Source organism: Hemitrygon akajei, chromosome 1 (assembly GCF_048418815.1).
Source record: "Hemitrygon akajei chromosome 1, sHemAka1.3, whole genome shotgun sequence".
In the NCBI taxonomy this organism is placed as follows: domain Eukaryota; kingdom Metazoa; phylum Chordata; class Chondrichthyes; order Myliobatiformes; family Dasyatidae; genus Hemitrygon; species Hemitrygon akajei.
The window spans coordinates 4,897,330-4,909,727 of NC_133124.1; the positions used below are offsets into that span (position 1 = coordinate 4,897,330).

Genomic DNA, 12,398 nt, shown 5'->3' on the forward strand with positions numbered 1-12,398 from the left:
GACATTTAACTGTCGTTCATTCTTTGGGGCACCTCTGTTTTCATGGATGATTGTGAAAGAAAAGCATTTCAGGGTGTATATTGTATACATTTCTCTGACATTAAATTGTACCTTTGAACCTTTAAACTATCACCATTTTGGGCCGAGTCTTTTCTTCAGGACTGAGATGGAAGGGGGAAGATGACAGAATAAAAAGGTGAGGGAGGGGGAAGAGGCTAGCTGGAAGGTGATAGGTGAAGCCAGGTGGGTAGGAGAGGAAAAGGGCTGGAGAAGAAAGAATCTAATAGGAGAGGAGCTGTATGTGTAATGTAAACGGGGGTCCTGTTCCCAAGGTAGCTCATTATAAAGATGAAAATATTCCAAAATCTGAAATCGGAAACACTTCCGGCCCCCAGCATTTCGGGAAAGTGATGCTCAACCTGTAGTTCATTATCTTCAATAGTGCAATTTTAGGATTGGTGTCTGGCATGATGATTAACACTGCTTGAACTCCAGAGAGCCAGGTTCAGTTCTTATAAGGGCTGAGTCTGTGTGGAATTTGTACCTTTGCTCTGCGATAGTATGAGCTTCTTCCCTTGAGCTGGTAGGTTAATTGGCCACTGTAAGTTGCTTCTTTACAGTGGGGTGGGGGTGAGTGGGCACAATAGCAGGGCAGTTAGCACAAATGCTTTACAGCACCAGTGATTGCTGATCGGGATTCTATTCCCACTTCTTTCTGTAAGGAGTTTGTATGCTCCCCCCGTGGTTGCAAGGGTTTCCTCTGTGTGATCTGGTGTCCACCCATGGTTCAAAGATGTATGGGTCAGTGAATTCTGGATGCCATCTATGCCAGAAGCATGGCGATGCTTGCGGGCTGTCAGTAGCGCAATCCTCTCTGATTTGATTTGAGGCAAACGACGCATTTCACTGTATGAACACAGAGCTCGTCATTATGTCTTTACTCTCTGCACGTTAGCGGCAAAATGAATTAAAGGGAGTTGATGGGGATCTGAGAGAAACCAGGTTTCAGAAGTGTGTGGAAGTGAAGAGAGGGACACTACTCTGAATGGCTGCATGATGTGTTTTTAAGGATCTTTTCCACAGCCTAGCACAAAGTCTGGTTCTTAGAATTGCAATCAATTTCCACAAAGTGAACTTTCCTGCCCAAGGGGCAGGGAAGCTAGTACTGAGTATCAATACAGGCAGTCCCCGGGTTACATACGAGTTCCGTTCCTGAGTCCGTCTTTAAGTCGGATTTGTACGTAAGTTGGAACAAGTACATCCGGTATTATTTAGCATCAGTTAGTCAAATGTTTGTCTTAGTATATAGTATATATTTTACCTTTCTATGCATCTAAAACACTTAAGAAACGTATGTATTCCAATAATTAAACCACTGCGTTGCTTAATAATAATTGTAGCTTTCATCGGGGCAGGACCTTTCACATGCTCCATTATTCTCACTTTATCCTTTAAAATTGTTCTGATCGTTGACTGACTGTAGCCTAACGATTTTCTAATGACTGATGGTGTTTCACCTCTTTCCAAACGCTTTATTATTTCCACTTTATTTTCAATTGCGATCGCTTCCCGCCAATGGAACAGAAACACTGCGGGTGGCGGGTCCCGAGGTCCGCTGGGTCCTAAGGACCACTGTACTGAGACAGGTTAAATGGGACAAGTGGGGGCTGTGCTGGGTTTGGGTATTTGATCCTCCACAATATTCCATGTGGGAATTTAAACTGGAGGTGGCAGTGTTTTTTTTTTACGAGGTCGAGTTGCGAGCTCGACATCAACCCAGCACGGATGGTACGGGAGTCACTGGATCGACATCAACCCGGCACGGGAGCGGTCTGTCAGTGGATCGAACTCGGAAACCTCTGTTCTCGAGCCCGGCGCTGATCTCTCTGCACCACCAGCCGACCGGAACGGGGGAGGAGGGGGGCAGGGTCAGGGTGAATCTTACTAAGAAAAATTTAAGCCAAATACAAAGTTAAACACGCAACACAGTGTCAACGGCAACAACTTAAAATGGTGGACGGTGTCCTGTTCTAACATAAAATGGCAGATGGCGTTCCCCTTCCTCGGTTCGTTAACTACAAGTTGTCTGTAAGTCGGGTGTTCGTAACTCAGGGACTACCTGTGATACAATCTCTAGAGCTACTGACAGAATGAAAGGAATATGGCGCAGCAGTGCAGTTAGTATGCTGCTCCACAGTTCCAGGGATTCGGCTTCATCCTGATCTTCAGGATGGATTTTACATATTCTCCTGTGGCCACATGGGTTTCTCCTAGTGGTCTGGTTTCATCTCACATGCTAAACATCTGCTGAATTGTGACTGTCCGCCATGTTTGATGATGACAAGAAACCCGCGCGGGACAGTTTTTAAAAGTGGAAAAGTTGTTGCACTCTCTCGACCAGGGGTCACCCTTGACTGCAGCGGATGACCATGACTTCTGTGCCTTCTCATACCCTTCGCTCTCCACAAAGTGTGCAGTACTGCCTTCCTGCCCATTGGATCTCTCTGTACATCTCATATGAACTAGGCTGCTGGAGCTGACTTCACCTGCTAGGACAGGCATGGCCTAGAAGGGCCTGCTTTTGGGCTTTATTACTACTTAAATGGAAAGACAATTCTCTGCTCCATTTCTAGGCCATTCTAGATTGGGTATTGAGCAATGAGGAAGGGTTAGTCAGCAATCTTGTCGTGCGAGGCCCCTTGGGTAAGAGTGACCATAATATGCTGGAATTCTTCATTAAGATGGAGAGTGACATAGTTAATTCAGAAACAAAGGTTCTGAACTTAAAGAAGGGTAACTTTGAAGGTTTGAGACGTGAATTACCGTAGATTCCGGATTATAAGCCGCTACATTTTTCCCACGCTTTGAACAGCTTTGAAGACTGCGGCCTTTACTACGGTGCGGCTAATGCATGTTTTTTTTTCATGCCGCCAAAAACATTTTGCCTCGTAACAGTAGACCAATAAAATTGATGAGTAGTTCACAGAGGTCCAATGAAATTGTACGATAAATCAAGCGCACTTTCACAATTAAATTATTGTAAATCAGTCATTTGTACTCACCCTCATCAACATGGAAAACACTCGAAGAAAAGCATTGTGCTGCCTTTATGGCAGTTATTTAGTTTATAATATTTTTGCTTAGTAATTCATTTGTTAGTATTTTCTAGTTAAAGTTAGAAGTGTTTTAAGTATATTTGTTTTCTGTACTACATCCCGGGATGCTATGACGTCACATCCGGTTTCGCCGCGTCTTGTGGGGAAAATACCGGTTTGCGACAAACGGAAAGGAGGGGGCGAGCGCATTAGACCCGCTGCAAACATATGATGCAGCTTTTAAGTTAAAGGCGATCAATAACTTTTCCTGGTAGGCTGCAGTATATATTTTTTTACCAGTCGTTAGGAGATATTGGAATGTTGTTGGTGCACTGTTCAGTAAAAAAGTATACGCAACGTAATTTGTGGGTTACCGATATGTATGTATATTTAAAAGTAGCCGTGTTACAGGCACGGTTCGAAAAAAAGCATTTGCAATATGTATTTGTTTATGTTACCATACGGATTTAATTAAAAGTTAAAAAATCCTCACGTGTAATATCTTTCTGTGTAAATATCTCATATTACAACGTGGGACACCTGCGGCTTAAAATCCGGTGCGGCTTGTACAAGTACAAAATTGATTTTCTTTCTAAAATTAGAGCCTGCGGCTTTTAATCAGGTGCGCTCTGTAGTCCGGAATCTATGGTAGCTAAGATAGACTGGCAAATGATACTTAAAGGGTTGACGGTGGATATGCAATGGCAAGCATTTAAAGATCGCATGGATGAACTACAACAATTGTTCATCCCAGTTTGGCAAAAGAATAAACCAGGGAAGGTAGTGCACCCGTGGCTGACAAGGGAAATTAGGGATAGTATCAAGTCCAAAGAAGAAACATATAAATTAGCAAAAAAAAGCGGCACACCTGAGGACTGGGAGAAATTCAGAGACCAGCAGAGGAGGACAAAGGGCTTAATTAGGAAAGGGAAAAAAGATTATGAGAGAAAGCTGGCAGGGAACATAAAAACTGACTGTAAAAGCTTTTATAGATACGTGAAAAGAAAAAGATTGGTCAAGACAAACGTAGGTCCCTTACAGTCAGAAACAGGTGAATTGATCATAGGGAACAAGGACATGGCAGACCAACTGAATAACTACTTTGGTTCTGTCTTCACTAAGGAGGACATAAGTAATCTTCTGGAAATAGCAGGGGACCGAGGGTCTAGTGAGATGGAGGAACTGAGGGAAATGCATGTTAGTAGGGAAGTGGTATTAGGTAAATTGAAGGGATTAAAGGCAGATAAATCCCCAGGGCCAGATGGTCTGCATCCCAGAGTGCTTAAGGAAGTAGCCCAAGAAATAGTGGATGCATTACTGGCAATTTCTCAAAACTCCTTAGATTCTGGATTAGTTCCTGAGGATTGGAGGGTGGCTAATGTAACCCCACTTTTTAAAAAAGGAGAGAGAAACCGGGGAATTATAGACCGGTTAGTCTGACATCGGTGGTGGGGAAAATGCTAGAGTCGGTTATCAAAGATGTGATAACAGCACATTTGGAAAGAGGTGAAATCATCAGACAAAGTCAGCATGGATTTGTGAAAGGAAAATCATGTCTGATGAATCTTATAGAATTTTTTGAAGATGTAACTAGTAGAGTGGATAAGGGAGAGCCAGTGGATGTGGTATATTTAGATTTTCAAAAGGCTTTTGACAAGGTCCCACACAGGAGATTAGTGTGCAAACTTAAAGCACACGGTATTGGGGGTATGGTATTGATGTGGATAGAGAATTGGTTGGCAGACAGGAAGCAAAGAGTGGGAGTAAACGGGACCTTTTCAGAATGGCAGGCAGTGACTAGTGGGGTACAGCAAGGCTCAGTGCTGGGACCCCAGTTGTTTACAATATATATTAATGATTTAGACGAGGGAATTAAATGCAGCATCTCCAAGTTTGTGGATGACACGAAGCTGGGCGGCGGTGTTAGCTGTGAGGAGGATGCTAAGAGGATGCAGGGTGACTTGGATAGGTTAGGTGAGTGGGCAAATTCATGGCAGATGCAAGTTAATGTGGATAAATGTGAGGTTATCCACTTTGGTTGCAAGAACAGGAAAACAGATTATTATCTGAACGGTGGCCGATTAGGAAAAGGGGAGATGCAACGAGACCTGGGTGTCATTGTACACCAGTCATTGAAGGTGGGCATGCAGGTACAGCAGGCGGTGAAAAAGGCAAATGGTATGTTGGCATTCATAGCAAAAGGATTTGAGTACAGGAGCAGGGAGGTTCTACTGCAGTTGTACAAGGCCTTGGTGAGACCGCACCTAGAATATTGTGTGCAGTTTTGGTCCCCTAATCTGAGGAAAGACATTCTTGCCATAGAGGGAGTACAGAGAAGGTTCACCAGATTGATTCCTGGGACGGCAGGATTTTCATATGAAGAAAGACTGGATCGACTAGGCTTATACTCACTGGAATTTAGAAGATTGAGGGGGGATCTTATTGAAACGTATAAAATTCTAAAGGGATTGGACAGGCTAGATGCAGGAAGATTGTTTCCGATGTTGGGGAAGTCCAGAATGAGGGGTCACAGTTTAAGGATAAAGGGGAAGCCTTTTAGGACCGAGATGAGGAAAAACTTCTTCACACAGAGAGTGGTGAATCTGTGGAATTCTCTGTCACAGGAAACAGTTGAGGCCGGTTCATTGGCTATATTTAAGAGGAAGTTAGATATGGCCCTTGTGGCTAAAGGGATCAGAGGGTATGGAGAGAAAGCAGGTACAGGGTTCTGAGTTGGATGATCAGCCATGATCATACTGAATGGCGGTGCAGGCTCGAAGGGCCGAATGGCCTACTCCTGCACCTATTTTCTATGTTTCTCCTAAATATGTTGTAAAATCCTAAGCAGTTACAGCAGGAATTCCCAATCTTCTATGCCACGGAACAATGCCATTAAGCAAGGGGTCAGTTCGCTCGGGAACCTCTGCGTTAGAATAAATTTGAAGTCTTTCATAGTGATTGTGAAATAACTAGAAAATGGGTGCCATGCAGTGTGGCGGTTAGTGCTTTGATATTTCAGCTCAGGCGGAGTATGGAGTTCAATTCCAGTGGTCTCTGTAAGGAGATGTACATTCCTCCCTGTGAGCTCGTGGGTTTTCTCTGAGTGCTCCAGTTTCCTCCCACAATCCAAAGACATACTAGTTGGTAGGTTAATTGGTCATTGTGAATTGTCCTGTGATAAGGCTCGGGTTAAATCGGCGGGTTGCTGCATGATCTGAATCCGCAGTGTTTCTGTTCCATTGACGGGAAGCGATCGCAATTGAAAATAAAGTGGAAATAATAAAGCGTTTGGAAAGAGGTGAAATGCCATCGGTCATTGGAAAAGTGTTAGGCTACAGTCGGTCAACGATCGGAACAATTTTAAAGGATAACGGATAAAGTGAGAATAATGGAGCATGTGAAACGCCCTGCCCCAATGAAAGCTACAATTATTACTAAGCAATGCAGTGGTTTAATTATTGGAATACATACGTTTAAGTGTTTCATATGTACTATATACTAAGACAAACGTTTGACGAGCTGATGCTAAATAATACCAAATGTACTCGTTCCGACTTACCTACAAATCCGACTTAAAGACGGACTCAGGAACGGAACTCGTACATAACCCGGGGACCGCCTGTACAGGCAGCAGCAGGAATTCAATTTTAAGTTTATTGCCATCTGATTGTACATATATGTAACCAAATGAAACAATGTTCCTCTGGACAATGGTGTACCCACACATCATGTATCGCACACACCACATAAAACAAAATACTAACGCAAGTTAATAAAATATACTTCAGAATGCACATGAAGTCTACAGCACAGGTAAACAGTAAACCCTAATCTTCCAATCGCTGGCACTGTTAAAAATTACACTAACCGCCATGTTCACCTGCTGCCCCTAAATCACTACATATGATGTTATATTTTTGTTTTTACAAACTATACAGTTGAAAGCTCACCTTGATCATAATGCAATGTTGACCTTTAGCCATCAGTATGTATACCAAATCCCTGGTCAGATTATCCTTAATTCCAAGAATAACTCCACCATAAACTGTTGGCACTTCCCACTGAAACAAAAACATTCCGATCAAAACTTGAAGATTACTTTCAATAATCCAGCACCATCTTGAAAAGTGCAGTTACCTACCTTATTGGAAACCGTCCAGAATTGTCGATCTGATGTCATTCCATGTAGTTCAATCAAAATCTGTCGAATCCTCCCTGGGTCAACTGTTAAGATGAGCTGGTGTTCCAACTGACCAATACTGACACTGGGTGATGCTTGAAAATACAATCGTATGTAAAAGTCAACTCACCTGAACCACGAGTTCACAGTTTTCATTCTGGTCTTGAAAACTATTTTAACTAGAAGAAAATCATAAATACAAGAGCTTCTGCAGATGCTGGAAGGGTTGAGCTACACACAAAATGTATCCCGACTGGTCTGGAAATATCAATATCAAAGAAACTTCAAGGCCTACAAAATTGGAGAACTCAGCTCAGTCCATCACAGGTAAAGCCCTCCCCACTGCTGAGCATATCTACAAGAAGCACTGCCGCAAGAAAGCACCAGCCATCATCACCTTTGATGGACAGCATCACAGACACAGTAGAAGCATTCCTGTGCAAGTCTGGAGCAGAGCTCGAAAAACTCAGTCTCCATACAAGAGAGGTATTATCTAGTGGAGTGGCCATCGTTGGAATGGTCTAATTTAGAGTGGTAAGGCTTTGGAGAGAACAGGCAGAGGCCAGCTAGGTAGGTAAGTTTCTTATTTCTTTTTCTTACTTAACTATTGAAAGAATAGGGTATGTCTGCAGGGCCAGTGTTCTATCTGGGTGTCAGATGTGGGATTTCCAGGAGATTACCAACCTCCCCGATGGCCATATCTGTACCACGTGCTTCGAGGTGCAGCTTCTTAGAGACCAAGTTTGGAACTGGAGCTGCAGTTCGATGACCTTTAACTTGTTAGGGAGAGTGAGGAGGTGATAGACAGGAGCTATAGGGAGGTAGTCACCCCAAAGCTACAGGAGACAGATAAATGGGTGACTGTCATAGAGGGAGAGGAAACGTCAGATAGTGGAGAGCACCCCTGTGACTGTCTCCTCAGCAATAAGTACTCCAATTTCAGTACTGTTGGAGGTGGATGACCTACCTGGGGGATGTAACAGCAGCCGTGCTTCTTGCACTGAGTCTGGCCCTGTGGCTCAGAAGGGTAGGGAACGGAAGAGGAAGGCAGTAGTAATAGGGGACTCTTATAGTTAGAGGGACAGATAGGCAATTCTGTGGATGCAAAAAGGAAACCCGGATGTTAGTTTGCCTCCCAAGTCCCAGGGTCCACAATGTTTCTGAACGTACCCACAGTATCCTGAAAAGGGAGGGTGAGCAGCCAGAGGTCATGGTACATATTGGTACTAATGACATAGGTAGAAAAAGGGAGGAGGTCCTGAAAACAGACTACAGGGAGAATACAATGACATTATCCTTCTTACATGCCCTTTCCAGCACCCTTTGCAATCTCAATCCCACATCTTGGCTACCATTTGAAGGCCTATTTATGATTCCCATAATGGTTGTTTTACCCTTGCAGTTTCTTAACTCCACCCACAGAGATTCAACATTTTCTGACTCTATGTCACCTCTTTCTAAAGATGTAATTCCATCTCTTACCAACAGAGCCACACCACCACCTATGCCTTCCTGCCTGCCCTTTCGTTACAAAGTATATCCTTTGCTGTTAAACTTCCAACATCAGCCATGACTCAGTGATGCCCACAATGTCATACCAACCTCTAATTGCGTCACGAGTTCGTCCACCTTATCCTGGATGCTACACATTTAAATACAGCACCTTCAGTCCTGCATTCTTCAACCTTTTGAACGATTAACTCTTCGCTCTAACTGCATTCATTCCCAATCATTGGCTTGTCCTTCCTTACATTCATATTACACCCATCATTTACAGGTAAACCTGCTGGCTCATCCCTCTTCCTTTTCAGTTCTGATGAAGGATCTCAGCCAAAATACTGACAGTTTATTTATTTCCATAGATCTTGCCTGACTTGCAGAGTTCCTCCAGTATTTTGTGTGTGTGGCTCTGGATTTCCAGCATCTGGGTAGTCAAATGTTTATCTTCTGGAATTTTAAAATAGGCTTAACAATAGGTTTTTACAGTCAAAGTGCACCTGAAGTTTAGTACAGATTCTGAGCAAACTCACCTGGTATATCATAGAAAACAGTCAAAGGTTTGGCAGAGAACTTAACACGAGAAGATCGCTTCTTCATTTGATCAACTATCTGTTTTCGTTCTTCATCCATCAGCAATTTAATGCACAAGTCATGTGAAGTAATCATGAAAACAAACTGGGGCTCATCCAAACTTTGGCACAGATTCCTGTAGAGAAATAGAACATAGAACAGTACAGCACAGAAACAGGCCCTTTGGCCCACAATGTTGTGCCAAATGAATGGCCAACTAAACTAATCCCTTCTACCTACACAATGCCCATTCCCTTCCATTTTCCTCACATTCATGTGTCTATCAAAATGTCTCTTAAAAGTCTCTATTGTATCTTGTCTCTACCATCAACCCAGGGAGTGCATTCCAGGCACCCACTGCTCTCTGTGTGAAAACCGTACTCCTCACATCCCCTTTGAAATTACCCCCCCCACCCTGCAATGCATGCTCTCTGGTATTAGACATTTCAACCCTGGGAAAAATATACTGTTTGGCTATTCTATCAATGCCTCTCATAATCTTATAAACTTTTATCAGAGCTCCCCTCAGCCTCCCCCAACCTAAGTTTGTCCAGCATCTCATGATAGCACATGCCCTCTAATCCAGGCAGCAACTCCAAAGCCTTGACATCCTTCCTCTAACGGTGAGACCAGAACTGTATGCAATACTCCCAGTACAGCCTAACTACAGTTTTACAAAGCTGTAGCATAACTTCCTGACTTTTGAACTCAATTCCTTGACTAAAAAACACAAGCATGCCATATGCCTCACTAACCACTCTAACAACCAGTGTAGCCAGGTTGCCAAGATGCTTACAGACTTACACAATGTTATTTAATTTCTCCCAAAGTTGCTTCTATTTGAATTAAGAAATTTGGAGAATGGCAGACAAGACACTGCCATTTCCAGCATGAAAACCCAGTTGAGCAAGGTACAGTTTAACCTACACACAGCATGACCTTAACCCAACTTCCTAAGCTACCAGGCAAAATAGATTTTCACAGGATACGCTGCAGAAATAACAAAAAAAAACAAAAACACATGAGATTCTGCAGATACTGGAAATTCAAAGCAACACACACTACATGCTGGAGGAACTCAACAGAGACAGTGTCTGTGAAGGGGAGTAAACAGTTGACGTTTCTGCCTGAGACCCTTCAAAAGGACTGAAAGGAAGCGGGGAGATACCAGGATAAGCAGGTGGGACGAGGGGGAGGAAAAGCTGGCAGCTGATAAGTGAAGCCAGGTGAGCGGAGGAGGGGGATGAAGAAAGAAGCTGCGAGGTAATGGATGAAAAAGGCAAAGGGCTGGAGGAGAATCTGATTGGAGAGGAGAGTGTACCATTTCAAAATACATGGTTAAGGTTAGTAATCCGTGAGCTTGACGTGATGGCGCCAGAAGCAGACTCTTATGCCTATAGCTTATGATTCGATTTGACGCATATAACTCATTTCACTTTGAATGTTTTCAATATAATTTTAAGGTGATTGGGGGAAATTATAAGGGAGATATCTGCAGTAAGTATTTTTTTTTACATGGATATCGGTCAGTATATGGACTGTGTTGCCAAAAGTGGCAGTAGAGACAGATACATTAGGGGCATTTAAGAAACTCTTAGATAGGTACATGGGTGATAGAAAAATGGAGGACTGTGTAGGAGGGAAGGGTCAGATTGATCTTAAAATAGGTTAAAATGTTTTGGCACAAAGTTATGGGCTGAAAGGCCTGTACTATGTTGTAGTGTTCCATGTTCAAAAGTTAATTTAATATTTTATTTTTAACAAGGTTTGATCTTCTTTCAACAAGGTGTCAATTTGGCCTGTTCTTATGACTGGGTAACCAAGGAAACAGCACGTTGCATGGGATTTCAGGCAGAAGAACAATGTCAGGGACTGCTGTTGTGTAGCACATGTCAGTGAGGGAGACAAGGCATCTGACCGTAAGGGGCTACGAAGGATAGTGAGCTCTGCTGGAAGGATCTCTCTTCCACCCAAGCCAGATATTTGGACTGTGTCCAGTCTCTGATGGGAGCACGAGAAGAGAGCTACCTTTTCATTTCAGTTCACACACAAGATTAAAAAGCCAGCGCTTCAATGGAAGTCTTTCCAAAGTGGGATGGCGACTCATCACTGAGCGGGATTCTTTAGAAAGGGCAAATAAAAATAAGGTTGAAAAGCAGGTCCTCCAGGGTAGTAATCTCAGGATGGTTGCCTGTGACATGCGTCAGCGTGGGTAAGAATAGGATGATTTGGCAGATGAATGTCTGGCTGAGGAACTGTGCAAAGGGGCAGGGGTTCAGATTTCTAGATGATTGGGATCTCTTCTGGGGGAGGTAGGATAGTGCTTGATGGGGCAGTTGGTTTACAGAAGCAGTGTGTAGTGAGACTGCTCGCAAGGAGAGGCTGTTGATAGGGCAAAACTGCAGTCAACGGGACAAGTTGCAATGTAATGGGGAGACAAAATCGAAAAGGGTGATAAATGCAAAACTGAGGGTATTACATTTGAATGCACACAGTATATGAAATAAAGTAGATAATCTTGTGGTGCAGTTAGAGATTGGCATGTATCATGCTTTAGGCATCACTGAATCACGGCTGAAAGAAGATTATAGTTGGGAGTTTAACATCCAGGAATGTACCTTTAACCAGAGGGGGTGAACCTATGGAATTTGCTGCCTGTGGAGGACAAGTCATTGGGTATATTTCAGGCAAAATTTGATAGATTCTTGATTAGTCAGGTCATGAAAGGATACGGGGAGAAGACAGGAGATTGGGGTTGAGAGGAAAATGGATCAGCCATGATGAAATGGTGGAGGAGACTCGATGGGCTAAATGCCTAAATGTGCTTCTATATCTTATGTGAGAGATGGGGGTGGGGAGAAACTTCAAATGGCCAAGTGATGCACTAAATGCTCTCCTTATTTCTCAAGAGCCCTGCTTACACAGGGCCCTTAGCATTGTCAGTGATCCTTCCATCTGTCCAACCTAATATCAGGCAGGAGTTACCGTAGCATTAGGACAAGGATTGTTAGGATGGAAAACACCTTCTTCCCCCAAGCTCTAAGACTACTGAA

General features: G+C 43.3%; 1 protein-coding gene across 1 annotated transcript in view; it reads right to left on the reverse strand.

Moving 5' to 3' along the window:
- ints8 (integrator complex subunit 8) overlaps positions 1 to 12,398 on the reverse strand; it is a 108,145-nt gene that overhangs the window by 48,183 nt on the left and 47,564 nt on the right. Inside the window, exons 13-15 of the mRNA XM_073024602.1 lie at positions 9,306 to 9,481; positions 7,237 to 7,370; positions 7,046 to 7,156 (exon numbers count right to left, since the gene is read on the reverse strand). Coding sequence (XP_072880703.1) covers positions 7,046 to 7,156; positions 7,237 to 7,370; positions 9,306 to 9,481 — 421 coding nt within the window. The remainder of the gene's footprint in view (positions 1 to 7,045; positions 7,157 to 7,236; positions 7,371 to 9,305; positions 9,482 to 12,398) is intronic.